Raw genomic sequence first — 17,500 nt, forward strand, 5'->3', positions numbered from 1 at the left:
TGGTGACAACCACCATTTGTGAAACAAGAAGAATGGGATGTATGCAGAATCATTCAGCATCACATCTTCTTAACAGTGCAATCAGAGCAATAACAGGTAAGTTTATATATCTTATCTTTAAGTTTATATATCTATCTTGGTTAAGCCTCATTTAGATTATGCTGCACAGTTTTGGTCACGGTATTACAGAATGGATATAAATGCTCTGGAAAACATACAGAGGAGGATGATAAAGTTGATCCCATGCATCAGAAATCTTCCCTATGAGGATAGACTGAGGGCCCTGAATCTGCACTCTCTAGAAAGGCGTAGAATTAGGTGGGATATGATCAAGGTGTATAAATGGAAAACAGGAATTAAAAAAGTGGCTGTAAATAGCATGCTAAAAATATCTAACATAGACAGGACTCATATCTGTGGCTTTAAATTGGAAAAATTCAGATTCAGGAAGGATATAGGAAAGCACTGGTTTGGTAATAGAGTTGTGGATGAGTGGAACAAACTCTTGAGTACTGTCATAGAAGCTAAAATGTTATGTAGTTTTAAAAATAGGTTGGATAAATACATGAGTGGGTGTGGGTGGGTGTGAGTTGGACCTGACTAGCTTGTGCTTCTAGGTCGGATGCAGTGCTCCTCCCTTAAGTGACGTGTCTGACCTCACTAGGTCGAGGCATTGGCTTAAGCCGGTGTGAGAATTTGACCTGCCTCGCATAGGCCAGTAGACCTGTTGCAGTGTTCCTTCTTTCTTATGTTCTTATGTTCTTAAGTATGGCCAGTAGTTGACAACCTTTATTGTGGCCCTAAACTGGTCTCTCCTAGAACATCAGAACCCTCACTTTTTTTCTACCTCAGTGGTGCTCTCCTACCAAGGCAGGGTGATGCAAAGAAGAAAATTATGATACAGTGGAACCTCAAAAATCGAACTTAATCCGTTCCAGGAGTTAGTTCTAAATTCGAAAAGTCTGAAATTAGAAGCAATATTTCCCATAAGAAATACTGGAAATACAATTAATCCGTTCCAGAAACCCAAAAATATTCACACAAAAAATACATTTTATAAAGATTAATTACAGTTTTACATACAACAAATACTGTTGTTATTAATTATGTATAGTAATACATATAAAATAACATTTTTACTTACCTTTATTGAAGATTGGTGATGGCATCTGGAAGATAGGGAGGAGGAGAGAGGGAGTTGGGGTTAGTGTTTGGAAGGAGAATCCCCCTCCATGAGGACTTCAGGTAAAGCCCTCTCTGGGGTTACTTCCCTTCTCTGTCTTTTAATGCCACTAGGACCAGCTTGAGAGTCACTAGACCCCTTTCTCACAAAATAACTGTCCACAGTCCTCTGTTTCTGGTGCCTCTTTAACATTTCCCTAAAATGGGACATGGTTCTGTCACTGAACTTGTTGCAAAGATGGCTTGTTCAGCTTGCTCAGGGTAGTACTTCTGCACAAACATTTGGACATCATTCCACTTGGCACAAATCTCCTTAATCTTTGAAGAAGGCACCTCATCCACTCCCTATATTAACACCTTTTGCAACATCAGCTTCCTTGATTTGTTCTTTCTTTGACAGGATAGAACCGATGGTCGATTTGTTTTTCCCATACATCCTAGCAAGTTCAACAAGTCTCACACCACTCTCATACTTCTGTATTATTTCCTTCTTCACATCTATGGTGTTTCTCACTTTCTTTACCACATGGGTACCACTAGCAAGTTTCTTTAGGCCCATGGCAGCTTATTTCACAGTCCCACAAGCACTAAACACAACGAAATAATCGTAAAATGCATGAATGAGAGCGCAGGTTAGTGTTCACTCAAGCATAAACAAAGCTAGACCGCTCACGGCGCCTGCGCGGGGATGCAGACAGAGCGGGCGGCAGACAGGTCCCGTACCTGGTGGTCCGAAAATAGGGGCGCGTTCGATAATAGGGACACAGTTTGTTCGAAAAAATGGTCCTATTTTCGAAACGTTCAATATGTGATATGTTCGATTTTTGAGGTTCCACTGTACAGCATTATATTTTTTCAGTGCACCAAGTATAAGAAAGGTTATTCGGTATATTATAACATGAATGCATATTGATTGACAGATATTTACAAATGAAAAAATCTCTGCAATACTATATATGAACACATAAACAGAAAACACTAGAAATCATTTGAATTTTTTTTTGTTTTAAAGATGTATACTTTGTGCTAGTAGGTCTGGTGCTGTGCTTCTTAAGTGGATGTGACCTGGACCTGACTAGGTATGGGCTAATAGGTCTGCTGCAGTGTTCCTTCTTATGTTATTAAGTTATTATATACAGTAGACCATTGGATAACACATAATCTCTTAATACATTTATATTATAACATGGTTGCAAAATTGTGGCATATTTTTGGTAAACATACTGCAGAAAATTGAGTTACACAGTGGAGTGCATGTAAGGAAAAATGTGGCATGTGCTGTGTTCTTTCCATTTTGTTTCACAGTGAGCCACAGGGCGAGTCCATTATCTTACGGACTAGTGGGTGGGAGCATGTAGGATAGTGGGGAAGGACAAGGTACTGGGTGAAGAAGGGTGAGTGAAGTTCTGAGCGAAGGGCGAGAGTGGCCCATGGGTGCATGCTATTGTTGCTGTGCTATGTTCCCTTTGCCCATTGTACATCCCGTGTAGCACTGAAGTGTATGGTCAGATGGGCATTAGTGTGGAGATGGGTAGAGGCAGGTGGGTGTGGATATGCAGGTGCAGGCAAATGTTTAGGAGAGGTGATTGCAAGTGTGGGGAGGGGGGGGTAAGGTTCGTAAAGGTGTTGAGCCTCTAGCTCCTGCCCCCACTTACAGTGTTCGGTCTTCATCTCCCATAACAGCAGTCTCCCAATCCCCATCCCTCGTCCCCCACTCCATACCGAACCCACTGACCCCAGCCACTCTAACCCCTCCAGTGTACACCCAAACCACTAACCCCTATTTTATAACTCTAAACAAATAATCCGCACATAGGAGAGAGAAACGCTTATGATATTTTGGTCTGACTTTGACCATTCACAAGTCACACTAACAGAAGACAGTGAGTGAGCCAGTATATATGTAAGTGAGGACAGGGATGGAAGAAAGAGAGGAAGAAAGAGTAGTAGTGGTAGTGGTAATGCTGGTCCTCTGCCAAAACTGTCTATCTTACTTCTAGCCTTCACAGCCATCGTCTTGTTGAAGCATCCCTTATACACAGCTTTTCTAGTATGAATCCTAGTCCTGGCTTTGTCTCTGTAGATGCTTTCCTTTCTCCTTACATTGTCAAATGCTCCAAATGTCAACACTCATGACTTGATCTTTTCTTCTCTTCCTGGAGTTTACCTGGAGAGGGTTTCAGGGGTCAATGCCCCCATGGCCTGGTCTGAGACCAGGCCTCATGGTGGATAAGGGTCTGATCAACCAGGCTGTTACTGCTGGCCGCACGCAAGCTGACGTACGAACCACAGCCCAGTTGGTCAGGTACTGACTTTAGGTGCCTGTCCAGTGCCTTCTTGAAGACAGCCAGGGGTCTATTGGTAATCCCCCTTATGTATGCTGGGAGGTAATTGAACAGTCTTGGGCCCTGGACACTTATTGTGTTGTCTCTCAGTGTACTCGTGGCACCCCTGCTTTTCATCGTGGGAATGTTGCATCTCCTGCTGAGTCTTTTGCTTTCGTATGGAGTAATTTTTGTGTGCAGGTTTGGTACCAATACCTCCAGGACCTTCCAAGTGTATATTATCATGTATCTCTCTTACCCGCGTTCGAGGACCTTCAACCGTTCCCAGTAGTTTAGGTGCCTTATTGCATGTATGTGCCATGAAAGTTCTTTGTACACTCTCCAGGTCTGCAGTGTCACCAGCCTTGAAGGGGCCCATTAGTGTACAGCAGTATTCCAGCCTAGAGAGCACAAGCAATTTGAAGAGAGTCATCATGGGCTTGGTGTCCCTAGTTTTGAAAGTTCTCATTATCCATCCTATTATTTTCCTAGCGGATGAGGTAGATACATTATTGTGGTCTTTGAAGGTGAGATCCTCTGACATTATCACTCCCAAGTATACCCTGATACATTTTTAATTTCTTCAAGTTTTCCATATCTGAGTAGTCAAAATTTCTCCTCGTTGAACTTCATATTGTTTTGAGTGGCCCATTCGAAGATTTGGTTAATGTCAGCTTGGAGTCTTGTGGTGTCTTCGATGGAGGTCACTGCCATGGTGATCCAGGTGTCATCCTCAAAGAAAGACACGGAGCTATGGCTTACATCTCTGTCTATGTCAGAAATGAGGATGAGGAATAGAATGGGAGCGAGTACTGTGCCTTGTGGAGCAGAGCATTTTACCGTGGCTGCCTGGGGCTTTACTCTGTTTACTATTACTCTTTGTGTTAAATTTGTCAGGAAGTTGTAGATCTATCTATCAATTTTTTCCCGTTATTCCTTTATCCCACATTTTGTGTGCTATTACACCATGGTCACACTTGTCGAAAGCTTTTGCAAAGTCTGTGTATACTACATCTGTATTTTGTTTATCTTCTTCAGCATCCAGGACCTTGTCATAATGGCCCAGTAGCTGGGACAGACAGGAGCAGCCTGCTCTAAACCCATGTTGCCCTGGGTTGTGTAATTGATGGGAATCTAGGTGGTTGGCTATCTTGCTTCTTAGAACCCTCTCAAAGATTTTTATGATATGGGATGTTAGTGCTATTGGTCTGTAGTTATTTGCAATTGCTTTACTGCCACCTTTGTGGAGTGGGGCTATGTCTGTTGTTTTTAGTGTGTGTGGGATGACCCCTGTGTCCATGCTCCCTCTCCATAAAATGCAGAAGGCACGTGATAGGGGCTTCTTGCAATTCTTGATGAACACAGAGTTCTACGAGTCTGGGCCTGGGGCAGAGTGCATGGGCATGTCATTAACCCTTTGACTATTTCAGTCGTATATATACGTCTTACGAGTCACCGTGTTTGACGTATATATACTCATAAATTCTAGCTGCTTCAAATCAAGCAGGAGAAAGCTGGTAGGCCCACATGTAAGAGAATGGGTCTGTGTAGTCAGTGTACACCATATAAAAAAATCCTGCAGCACGCAGTGCATAATGAGAAAAAAACTCCGACTGTTTTTTAATTAAAATGCCGACTTTGTGGTCTATTTTCGTATAGTATTTATGGTTGTATTCTTGTTTTCTTGGTCTCATTTGATAGAGGGTGCGGCTGGTAAGAAAAGATTAGAGGTGATATTTGATGAGCATCGCCCTCACTTTGTTTTCGCCAGTACACAAACATGTCTGTCTGTCTATTTGTCTGTCTGTCAAGCTCCCTGTCTATCTGTCTGTCTGTCTAGCTCTCTGTCTCAGAGAGAGCCACAAGACTGCGTCATCACCGTTACTCACATCTTCAAGCAGAATATAGCACTTTGTCTGGATTTTTTGGGTTATCCTAGGTAATTTACACTGTATACTTGTATTTATGTGTACCTGTGAGACAGAGATAGACAGAAAGATAGAGACAGAGTGAAAGAGATAGAGACAGATAGACAGAGGTAGACAGAGACAGAGATAGACAGACAGTGATAGACAGATAGACAGAGGAAGACAGAGATAGACAGACCCTAAACTTAGGGTTAACATCACTTTCCTCTTAAAAGACGAGTGTTAATATGACATTACATCAGTGAATCTTTGGTGTTTGCTGCACTGTTGCTGTAGCTGGCGCTCAATTTAACTGGCGCTCCCACAAGGTACTAAGTGGTCCCAGATTTTTTTAATACTGCACACACTGAGTGTTAGGACCCATTCTATGCTGACAAGGCATCTCAGGCCAATCGTGCCATATTTGATGGCAGGAAAAATAAAACATATATATGCGTTTGGGGCGCTACGCGTAAGAACGTATATATACGTTTGGACTGTTTAAGGGTTAAATAACTGTAAAATAGCATTTTTATATACGGAAAAATAACTGGAAAGCTCATTCCATGATCTTACTCGGAGACAGCACCAAAATATCTGTGCTGGGGCTGGCTCTCTGGTTGGAAGGGAAAAGCTCAGAGACTTGTTTTGAAGAAGTTATTATTACTATTTTTATTTGGGAGGGTTTGGGGAATTTTGGGGGCTGAAACCCCAGGTTTTCCTTAGCGCCATAACTTATCTTTTGCTACATTTAAATGTTGTTATGTTACAGGTTTATCATGCCAGAAATCATCTCATGTATCTCCGGATCATTTTTATTTGCAAGTGCGTACATATCAAGCCCTGGACCACACTGTCATCCGCAAGACTGAAGACCTAGTCAAGGTTAGTTAATGGAATGCAGGCCCCTGAGTTTAGTGCAGAGTTATTAAATATAATTTTTGAAGGTCTGGTCAAGTTTTGAAGCTCATAGAATGAGGACAGACTAATTATGTAGGAAATGTGAATGAAGGTTTTAGAGTAATTAAGGTTAGATACAAAAATATAGTAGAGTTGTATGAGCTCAGTGATTTTAACATGTAAAAAATTGCTAACATCACTATTAATTTACTGCCATTATTACAATTCTTCAGCTATTGTAAGAGAATGCTACTATTGTCACCAGTTTGCTGCTATCTTGATTTATTTACCATCATTACAGATGTAATCACAGTTTAATCCAACCAAGTCTAGTAGTCTTAGTCCCTATTACAGTAAACCCTCTGTTTAACAGACTTTGGAAATACAGAGCAAAATCTGCTGGGTTAGTAGATTTAGAAATGATGGACGAAATTCTTTGGTTTCAGTAATTTTTATTGTTATTACAGTCTTTTCTCTATCCATCACATTTGTCATTACTGGCTGTCTGCTCCAACCAATTAGTCTATTAACCCGTTAACTGTCCAAACATAGATCTACATTCACTCACCCAGTGCTCTGAATATTTTGAAAAAAAAAAAATGTTTTTTTATTTTAAAATTAAAGAGGGCAATTTTCTGTGTGTAATAAGACCAAAAAAAAAAATTTAGGACCAGTACTTACTGAGATATAAGACTGTGAAGTTGGGGCTGGATGCTCACCTGATGGCATTATGGAGTCTGCCGCTTGCAGAAGTGTTGCCGATATACCTTTTTTCTCGTTTTTATATTTATATAATTTTTAGGTTCTGATAATTACAATTTATAGTAGTTCTTGTGATTTCATAGCCAATCTTTGTTCTGACACTAATATTAGTTAGTGAAATTGTCCTCAAATTGTCACAAACACACTGACAGTTCAACATTTACACCTGCTTTGGTCATTTACTATTGTCAAGGAATATACGCAAAGTATTTGTAGGTCCCAGGAATGTTTTAGACATGCTGAAGTATATATGAAACTACTTGAAGCATCGTGTTAAGACAAGTGTCACTAAACTGTTGACAGTGTAAGCAGTGGAGTGACAAGATGATCGTGCACTGCTGCATGGAACCCTGGCTTTATTTGTTTTCACCATTACACATAAACATGTCTGTCTGTCTGTCTGTCTAGCTGTGTCTATCTCTATTTCTGTCTGCCTGTGTCCCAGTCTTTCCGTCTGTCTGTGTGTCTTTCTTTCTGTCTGCCTGTGCATGTCTGTCTTCCTGTCTGCCTGTGTGTGTCTGTCTTTCTTTCTGTCTGTGTGTCTTTCTTTCTGTCTGCCTGTGTGTCTGTCTTTCTGTCTGCCTGTGTGTGTCTGTCTTTCTGTCTGCCTGTACATGCCTGTCTTTCTGTCTGCCCGTGCATGCCTGTCTTTCTGTCTGCCTGCATGTGTCTGTCTTTCTGTCTGCCTGTGTGTCTTTATCTTTCTGTTTGCCTGTGTGTCTCTGTCTTTCAGTCTGCCTGTGTGTCTCTTGTCTTTCTATCTGCCTGTATGTGTCTGTCTTTCTGTCTGCCAGTGTGTGTCTGCCTTTCTGTCTGACTGTGAGTGTCTGTCTTTCTGTCTGCCTGTGTGTGTCTGTCCTTCTGTCTGTCAGTGTGTGTCTGTCTTTCTGTCTGCCAGTGTGTGTCTGCCTTTCTGTCTGCCTGTGCATGTCTGTCTTCCTGTCTGCCTGTGTGTCTCTGTCTTTCTTTCTGTCTGTGTGTCTTTCTTTCTGTCTGCCTGTGTGTCTGTCTTTCTGTCTGCCTGTGTGTGTCTTTCTTTCTGTCTGCCTGTGCATGCCTGTCTTTCTGTCTGCCCGTGCATGCCTGTCTTTCTGTCTGCCTGTATGTGTCTGTCTTTCTGTCTGCCAGTGTGTGTCTGCCTTTCTGTCTGCCTGTGAGTGTCTGTCTTTCTGTCTGCCTGTGTGTGTCTCCTTTTCTGTCTGCCTGTGTATGTCTTTCTGTCTGCCTGTGTGTGTCTGTCTTTCTGTCTGTGTGTGTCTGTCCTTCTGTCTGTCAGTGTGTGTCTGTCTTTCTGCCTGCCCGTGTGTGTCTGTCGTTCTGTCTGCCTGTGTGTGTCTGTCTTTCTGTCTGCCTGTGTGTGCCTGTCTGTCTGCCTGTGTGTGTCTGCTTTCTGTCTGCCTGTGTGTATCTGTCTTTCTGTCTGCCTGTGTGTGTGTGTCTTTCTGTCTTCCTGTGTGTGTGTGTCTTTCTGTCTGCCTGTGTGTGTCTGTCTTTCTGTCTGCCTGCGTGTGTCTGTCTGCCTGTGTGTGCCTGTCTGCCTGTGTGTGTGTGTCTGCCTGTGTGTGGCTGTCTTTCTGTCTGCCTGTGTGTGGGTGTCTGTCTGTCTGCCTGTGTGTATCTGTCTTTCTGTCTGCCTGTGTGTGTCTGTCTTTCTGTCTGCCTGTGTGTGGCTGTCTGTCTGTCTGCCTGTGTGTATCTGTGTTTCTGTTTGCCTGTGTGTGTGTGTCTTTCTGTTTGCCTGTGTGTGTCTGTCTTTCTGTCTGTCTGTGTGTGTCTGTCTTTCTGTCTGCCTGTGTGTGTCTGTCTTTCTGTCTGCCTGTGTGTGTCTGTCTTTCTGTCTGTCAGTGTGTGTCTGTCTTTCTGTCTGCCCATGTGTGTCTGTCTTTCTGTCTGCCTGTGTGTGTCTGTCTTTCTGTCTGCCTGTGTGTGTCTGTCTTTCTGTCTGCTTGTGTGTGTCTGTCTTTCTGTCTGCCTGTGTGTGTCTTTCTGTCTGCCTGTGTGTATCTGTCTTTCTGTCTGCCTGTGTGTGTCTTTCTGTTTTCCTGTGTGTGTCTGTCTTTCTGTCTGCCTGTGTGTGGCTGTCTGTCTGTCTGCCTGTGTGTATCTGTCTTTCTGTTTGCCTGTGTGTGTGTCTGTCTTTCTGTCTGCCTGTGTGTGTCTGTCTTTCTGTCTGCCTGTGTGTGGCTGTCTGTCTGTCTGCCTGTGTGTGTCTGTCTTTCTGTTTGCCTGTGTGTGTCTGTCTTTCTGTCTGCCTGTGTGTGTCTGTCTTTCTGTCTGCCTGTGTGTGTCTGTCTTTCTGTCTGCCTGTGTGTGTCTGTCTTTCTGTCTGCCTGTGTGTGTCTGTCTTTCTGTCTGCCTGTGTGTGTCTGTCTTTCTGTCTGTCAGTGTGTGTCTGTCTTTCTGTCTGCCCGTGTGTGTCTGTCTTTCTGTCTGCCTGTGTGTGTCTTTCTGTCTGCCTGTGTGTGTCTGTCTTTCTGTCTGCCTGTGTGTGGCTGTCTGTCTGTCTGCCTGTGTGTATCTGTCTTTCTGTTTGCCTGTGTGTGTCTGTCTTTCTGTCTGCCTGTGTGTGGCTGTCTGTCTGTCTGCCTGTGTGTATCTGTCTTTCTGTTTGCCTGTGTGTGTCTGTCTTTCTGTCTACCTGTGTGTGTCTGTCTTTCTGTCTGCCTGTGTGTGGCTGTCTGTCTGTCTGCCTGTGTGTGTGTGTCTTTCTGTCTTCCTGTGTGTGTGTGTCTTTCTGTTTGCCTGTGTGTGTCTGTCTTTCTGTCTGCCTGCGTGTGTCTGTCTGCCTGTGTGTGCCTGTCTGCCTGTGTGTGTGTGTGTGTGTCTGCCTGTGTGTGGCTGTCTTTCTGTCTGCCTGTGTGTGGGTGTCTGTCTGTCTGCCTGTGTGTATCTGTCTTTCTGTCTGCCTGTGTGTGTCTGTCTTTCTGTCTGCCTGTGTGTGGCTGTCTGTCTGTCTGCCTGTGTGTATCTGTGTTTCTGTTTGCCTGTGTGTGTCTGTCTTTCTGTCTGCCTGTGTGTGTCTGTCTTTCTGTCTGCCTGTGTGTGTCTGTCTTTCTGTCTGCCTGTGTGTGTCTGTCATTCTGTCTGTCAGTGTGTGTCTGTCTTTCTGTCTGCCTGTGTGTGGCTGTCTGTCTGTCTGCCTGTGTGTATCTGTCTTTCTGTTTGCCTGTGTGTGTCTGTCTTTCTGTCTACCTGTGTGTGTCTGTCTTTCTGTCTGCCTGTGTGTGGCTGTCTGTCTGTCTGCCTGTGTGTGTGTGTCTTTCTGTCTTCCTGTGTGTGTGTGTCTTTCTGTTTGCCTGTGTGTGTCTGTCTTTCTGTCTGCCTGCATGTGTCTGTCTGCCTGTGTGTGCCTGTCTGCCTGTGTGTGTGTGTCTGCCTGTGTGTGGCTGTCTTTCTGTCTGCCTGTGTGTGGGTGTCTGTCTGTCTGCCTGTGTGTATCTGTCTTTCTGTCTGCCTGTGTGTGTCTGTCTTTCTGTCTGCCTGTGTGTGGCTGTCTGTCTGTCTGCCTGTGTGTATCTGTGTTTCTGTTTGCCTGTGTGTGTCTGTCTTTCTGTCTGCCTGTGTATGTCTGTCTTTCTGTCTGCCTGTGTGTGTCTGTCTTTCTGTCTGCCTGTGTGTGTCTGTCTTTCTGTCTGTCAGTGTGTGTCTGTCTTTCTGTCTGCCCGTGTGTGTCTGTCTTTCTGTCTGCCTGTGTGTGTCTGTCTTTCTGTCTGCCTGTGTGTGTCTGTCTTTCTGTCTGCTTGTGTGTGTCTGTCTTTCTGTCTGCCTGTGTGTGTCTTTCTGTCTGCCTGTGTGTATCTGTCTTTCTGTCTGCCTGTGTGTGTCTGTCTTTCTGTTTTCCTGTGTGTGTCTGTCTTTCTGTCTGCCTGTGTGTGGCTGTCTGTCTGTCTGACTGTGTGTATCTTTCTGTTTGCCTGTGTGTGTGTCTGTCTTTCTGTCTGCCTGTGTGTGTCTGTCTTTCTGTCTGCCTGTGTGTGGCTGTCTGTCTGTCTGCCTGTGTGTATCTGTCTTTCTGTTTGCCTGTGTGTGTCTGTCTTTCTGTCTGCCTGTGTGTGTCTGTCTTTCTGTCTGCCTGTGTGTGTCTGTCTTTCTGTCTGCCTGTGTGTGTCTGTCTTTCTGTCTGCCTGTGTGTGTCTGTCTTTCTGTCTGCCTGTGTGTGTCTGTCTTTCTGTCTGTCAGTGTGTGTCTGTCTTTCTGTCTGCCCGTGTGTGTCTGTCTTTCTGTCTGCCTGTGTGTCTGTCTTTCTGTCTGCCTGTGTGTGTCTTTCTGTCTGCCTGTGTGTGTCTGTCTTTCTGTCTGCCTGTGTGTGGCTGTCTGTCTGTCTGCCTGTGTGTATCTGTCTTTCTGTTTGCCTGTGTGTGTCTGTCTTTCTGTCTACCTGTGTGTGTCTGTCTTTCTGTCTGCCTGTGTGTGGCTGTCTGTCTGTCTGCATGTGTGTATCTGTCTTTCTGTTTGCCTGTGTGTGTCCATCTTTCTGTCTGCCTGTGTGTGTCCGTCTTTCTGTCTGCCTGTGTGTGTCTGTCTTTCTGTCTGCCTGTGTGTGTCTGTCTTTCTGTCTGCCTGTGTGTGTCTGTCCTTCTGTCTGTCAGTGTGTGTCTGTCTTTCTGTCTGCCCGTGTGTGTCTGTCTTTCTGTCTGCCTGTGTGTGTCTGTCTTTCTGTCTGCCTGTGTGTGCCTGTCTGTCTGCCTGTGTGTGTCTGTCTTTCTGTCTGCCTGTGTGTCTCTCTTTCTGTCTGCCTGTGAGTGTGTCTGTTTTTCTGTCTGCCTGTGTGTCTTGGTCTGTTTGTCTACCTGTGTGTATCTGTCTTTCTGTCTGCCTGTGTGTGTCTGTTTTTCTGTCTGCCTGTGTGTGTCTGTCTTTCTGTCTGCCTGTGTGTGTCTGTCATTCTGTCTGTGTGTGGCTGTGTGTCTTTCTGCCTGTGTGTGTGTGTCTTTCTGTCTTCCTGTGTGTGTCTGTCTTTCTGTCTGCCTGTGTGTGTCTGTCTTTCTGTCTGCCTGCGTGTGTCTGTCTGCCTGTGTGTGCCTGTGTGTGTCTGTCTGCCTGTGTGTGGCTGTCTTTCTGTCTGCCTGTGTGTGGCTGTCTCTCTGTCTGCCTGTGTGTATCTGTCTTTCTGTCTGTCTGTGTGTGTCTGTCTTTCTGTCTGCCTGTGTGTGGCTGTCTTTCTGTCTGCCTGTGTGTGGCTGTCTGTCTGTCTGCCTGTGTGTATCTGTCTTTCTGTTTGCCTGTGTGTGTCTGTCTTTCTGTCTGCCTGTGTGTGGCTGTCTGTCTGTCTGCCTGTGTGTATCTGTCTTTCTGTTTGCCTGTGTGTGTCCGTCTTTCTGTCTGCCTGTGTGTGTCTGTCTTTCTGTCTGCCTGTGTGTGTCTGTCTTTCTGTCTGCCTGTGTGTATCTGTCTTTCTGTCTGCCTGTGTGCGTCTGTCTTTCTGTCTGCCTGTGTGTGTCTGTCTTTCTGTCTGTCAGTGTGTGTCTGTCTTTCTGTCTGCCTGTGTGTGTCTGTCTTTCTGTCTTTTCTCCTCTCTTAACTTGTATGGACCCTGCCCCCACTAATTTTTAAACTTTCCCACTTACACTACTCTTGGCAAAAATCCAAACATCCCTGTGATTCATCTGTGTCTTTCCAACTGTGTCCTTTTTTTGTCCCAAACTCTGGAAAACCTGTTTTTCCACCTTGTCAATTCCCTCAGTATTTTTTTTTCTTTCTTCCCCCTTTTCTCCTGTCCTCCCGTGTCTCAGGTTGTTTTCCTTAAATCTCCCGTAGGGCATACCTCTTTCTGGACTAGTCTTGTTTTCAAACCCACTTTCTCTGTTTCACGTCTTTGGGTGGTGTGGGGTTCAAACTGGTTGCCAATATGGGCCCCAGCTTCAGTTTTAGGTCCCGAGCGTTCCCTTTTTAAAATTGGGGTCTGTTCTGAGGTTTTCTGGGCCCTATTTCAGCAGTTATTTGTTGATGGCTTGGGGGATGTGCCTGGGTTATCTCCCCAAGATCTTTCCCTTTGGGGAGGTTTTTTGGCCGCCCCCGGACCTTCTCCGTTTGGCCTTCTTTGCCCTTCCCCAATCTTCATGACTTTGCACTTGGTGGATTGCTCCGGACCAATTGCTGGACCAGTTTGCACCTGTCCCGTCCTTTGTGGTTTTTTTCCTGGTCTTGATCAGTGTATTCTTCTCATCAACTTGTATTCAAAAAGGGACACCTAAATCTATTCCCCGTCATTCGTTCACAAATAAAAAAACTTTTGGTCCGGGACCCCTCGGGACCCCCTGGGCAGTGCCACTCACACCCCCAGTGCCCGCTTGCTGCTGTCTTCCTGCGTATTCCCCGATCCTTTAAAAGCCTTCCCCATTTCCCCCTTGGTCCTCAGTTTTGCCCCAAACTCTTGTGTGGCTGTCAGCTTCTTGCAGTCAAGAAAATAATCCACCCCCCCCCTCTCTCCTTGTCTTCCTTGCCCCGTATAGAACTCCCTAGGTTTGTGACCGGATTTTCCCTCCCGAAACACTGTGGCTGCTGTTGATGAATCTTCCTTTATGTTCCCCTCTTCTCCTGAAATCTTCTCAGATTTTCTATCATTCAGTGACACGGTCTGGGGTTTAATCTTCTGTCTTTCCTTTTTTAAAATGGGACTACATTTCTGTCTTACCTCGGCTCTCCCTGTTGATAGATGTATTGAATAGTTTTAGGGGGAAATCCCTCCCCCTCCCCAATACCCATGGAGATGTTATCGGTTCCCTGGGAATATCTACTCATAAATCCCCTTCCCCTTTTTTGTGCACTTTTTCCAGCACTTGGTGGTGTGCCCCCCCTGTTTCTAGTCCCTGTCTTCTTTAACACTTCTTTTAATCTCTTGTTGAGTTCTTCACTCTTCGGTCATTTCTGTTTTCTCCCTTTCCCTTCCCCCTGTTACCTGGTCCGCTGTGTTTTCCCTCCCGGTGGCGACAACATTTTGGTATCTTTCTTTCTTTTTTTTGTCTTTGGGGGTCCCCCCTTTTTTCTGTGCATAACATTTCCTCTCGACTGTTCTCCCTTTTTCTTGGGTCCTTTCCTTTATTTCTTCCCTTCCTACTTGGTTTTCTCCCACCTTTTGGGTAAACCCGGGCCATCCCGGGTTTTTATTCTCCTGTCCCTTGGGGACAAACCTCTCCCAACCTCCCTTTCATTTTATTTACAATTCCATCATCTCATTAACTTTTTTTCCCTGCCAGTTCTCTTCCTAACCCGTTCAGGGGTTCCTCATTCCTGTGAGTCCCCCTTTCTTGTAGTTTTTCCCTTTCCCGGGCCCTTATTTGCTCCCCCCACGTCTTATGTGTTTACTTAAAAACTGTCACTGGCCCCGGGTCTTTCAATTTTGATGTCCCCATATCTGCCCGGGTGAAAACTAAGTCCCTGTTCATCCTCTCCTCTCTCTTGTATGTCCCTTGTTTTGGGCCTTTTTCCAGTACCACCCCATCATCTTAGCCCTCAAATATCTTTTTATGTGGGTCCCCAAATTCTCCCCCTCTTCCCTTTGGTTAAAATCACCCATGATCAGGAGCTTTGCCCCGCATGCATGACTCTTCGGCCACTCTGCTATTGTAACCTTTTTCTTGCTCCCTTCTCTTTCCCTTTCCTCCTGCTGTTCTGTGGTGGGTTATAAACTGCAACCCCTTGGGGCCTCCCGGTGATTTCCCACTGTAATCACTTTCCTGTATCTTCTCTCTCCCGCTCATCAAAAACCCGTTTTTGATAACCTCCTCCACCCCCAATTCCCCCTGTCTTTCCTCAGGTTTGGTATCCCGTTGGAAAGATGGCATCTGTTTTCAACCCAAGCGGTTTTGGAAACTATGATGTCGTTTATCTTCTTTGCTCTTTTTTCCATCCCCCACTTTTTTTTTTTCCATCAGCGTTTGTTCCCTCCCTTCAGTTTCCTTTCCCAAAACTGTGGGTTTGGGGCCTGTGAGGGGGGAGCCGGTGGCATCTGTGAGTTCTATAGCTTGGTTTGGGTGGAGGCTGGGTGGATTGGGGTTGTTGGGGTGGTGGATGGTTTTGGTTCTGGAAATAGTTGTGTGTGGCCCCTTCTTTCTGTCCTGCTCAACCGACCTCTTGGGTTTCCCCCCTTTCTCTTTTTTTACTCCCCCTTTGCTTTTTGTCCTCTCCCCCCAGCTGCTGTGTTCAATTTTTTTGTTCTTCCCCGAACACCCTCTGCTCTTCGTATTTAATGTGTTTCTCTTAAAGGGTCTTTCACTTTTTTCCCTCCTGAGAATCAGCGTTTGGTTTCTCCCTTGGTACCCCCCATTCTCTGTTTTCAATCTCGTCCCCCTCTTCCCCATTTTTTTTGTTTTCCAATCTCCCTTCCTTTCTTCCCCCCAGTGTGTGTCCTTTCCTCTCTCTCCAACCCCGGATAAACACTGTTTTGCCCCCCTTCCTTCATTCCTCACCCTCTGTGGCTCTGGATCCCCTTTTGTGGTCAGTTTCTCCTTTTTTTTTCAGGTGGCTCTTGATAGCCTTGTTGTGCCTCGCACAAAACCCATACCTCTCCTCTGCAACCGTTGATCTTCCCTTTCCTCCTTTGGGCCCCTTGGAGTTGTGTGACTGCATAATTCTGCCTGTGTGTATCTGTCTTTCTGTTTGCCTGTTTGTCTGTTTTCTTCTGCCTGTGTGTGTCTGTCTTTCTGTCTGCCTGTTTTGGCTTTTCTTTTGTCTGCCTGTGTGTATCTGTCTTTCTGTTTTCCTGTGTGTTCCATCTTTCTGTCTGCCTGTTGTTCTGTCTTTCTTCTGCCTTTTGTGTCTTCTTTCTGTCTGCCTTTGTGTGTCTGTCTTTTTTCCCTGTGTGTGTCTGTCTTTCTTTCTGCCTGTTTTCTTTTTTCTTTCTGCCTGTTGTGTCTGTCTTTTCGGCCTCTATACAGTCCCAAGGGGTTTTTCCTATCACAACTCCCATTAAAACCATCTTTTTTTTTTCCCGAAACTAATTTTTCCCAAAAAAACCATTTTTAGTCCTGTCATAGATATTTTTTTAACACTATTTAAACCCCCCTTTTTTTATTCCTTTTTCCCTTTAACCCCCAATCAATTTCCCCCAATTCTCGTCTTTCTAGAGTGCAGTTTCAGGGCCCTTAGTCTTCCTCAAGGAAGGTTTTTGATACATGGGATCAAATTTTTATCCCCTTTGTACTTTTCCAGAAATTTTTATCCCCATTCTGTTGGTGCCAAAATGCAGCATAATCTAAATAGGCTAACCAAGGATTTTTAGAGTTGAAGAACAACCTGAGGACTCTTTAACTTTTTGATTAAGCCAAAGATTCTATTAGCTTTATTTAAACTTCACTTTGTCTTGGTTTTAGATTACCAAAAGAACTCTAAATCTTTTCAATCCTAATATTTAAAATCTACATTTTTAGTTTATAGGGGATAGTTTTTCCCGTCAAAAATTTAGAACTTTTCATTTTCTATATTAAACTGCATCTGCCCTTCTCCAAAAACCCGCCCGTCTATTCAAATCTTCTGGGTGCTAATATCCCCGTCAGGGAAAATTTTGCCTATTTTTTCATCGGAAAACTTGCCCCATGTAAATTTTTGCCCCCTCTATTTTTTTTGTAGATTTGAACGCAGGGGCCCCCCACGCCCCTGTGGAACACCCCGTGGGCCCCCCTCTGAATTTCTCCCCATTTTAAACTCTCCTGCCTTTTCAACCATCCCCCTATCGGAAAAAAAATTTTTCCCCCTTTCCCTTCTTTTTTTCCTCAATAGTCTCTGATGTGGGACCCTGTCAAAGCCTTACTGAAGCCCATATACACAATATCTTTATTCCCTGTCACCTCCTCAAATACCTTAGTGAAAAAATTAATAAATTTGTGGGCGGGCAGCCTTTGAAAAACCATGGGGGATTGTTGTTTAAATTTTTCTTTTCAGGTGGCTCGAACTGCCTAAATTTTGATTCCAAAAATTTACCCCCTAGGAGTTGGCTTATTGGTCTATGTTGAACTGGACCTTCACCTGTTTTGAAAATATATCACATTTGCCTTTTTTCATTATCGGGCACCATGCCGTTTTTGTATATGTTGGTTGAAAAGGGGTTTTCTAAAATTCTTTACATTCCTTTAAAAACCCTTGCATCGTTTTTAGGCCGGGGTTTGTTTGGTTTAATTTTTCTTTTTGCCTAAGGACCATTCACTTACCCTAATCGTGTTTTTATGTCCCTTCCATAATTTATCATTTCTGGAATAAGCTGGTATCCTCCTTGTAAAAACTTTAGAGGAAGTTTATGTGTTAAAAAAGTTTTTAAAAATTTTTAAAAACTTTTTATTTGAAGGTTTTTTGTTTTTCATTTTATTTTTCCTCTTATGTGTCCTGGGGACCAAGAGATTCAATTACATATATAACTTTTGTATAAACACAATAACACACAAACATAAATTTTCAAATTTTTTACAAAACTTTTTTCAAAAAAAAACAATA

General features: G+C 44.3%; 1 protein-coding gene across 1 annotated transcript in view; it reads left to right on the forward strand.

Annotated features, from left to right (window-relative positions):
- LOC128693585 (alanine--tRNA ligase, mitochondrial-like) overlaps window positions 1-17,500 on the forward strand; it is a 146,501-nt gene that overhangs the window by 85,748 nt on the left and 43,253 nt on the right. The window contains exons 9-10 of the mRNA XM_070082083.1: window positions 1-96; window positions 6,186-6,298. The exon at window positions 1-96 is cut by the window's left edge and continues 665 nt beyond it. Coding sequence (XP_069938184.1) covers window positions 1-96; window positions 6,186-6,298 — 209 coding nt within the window. The remainder of the gene's footprint in view (window positions 97-6,185; window positions 6,299-17,500) is intronic.

This window comes from Cherax quadricarinatus, chromosome 6, assembly GCF_038502225.1.
Source record: "Cherax quadricarinatus isolate ZL_2023a chromosome 6, ASM3850222v1, whole genome shotgun sequence".
In the NCBI taxonomy this organism is placed as follows: domain Eukaryota; kingdom Metazoa; phylum Arthropoda; class Malacostraca; order Decapoda; family Parastacidae; genus Cherax; species Cherax quadricarinatus.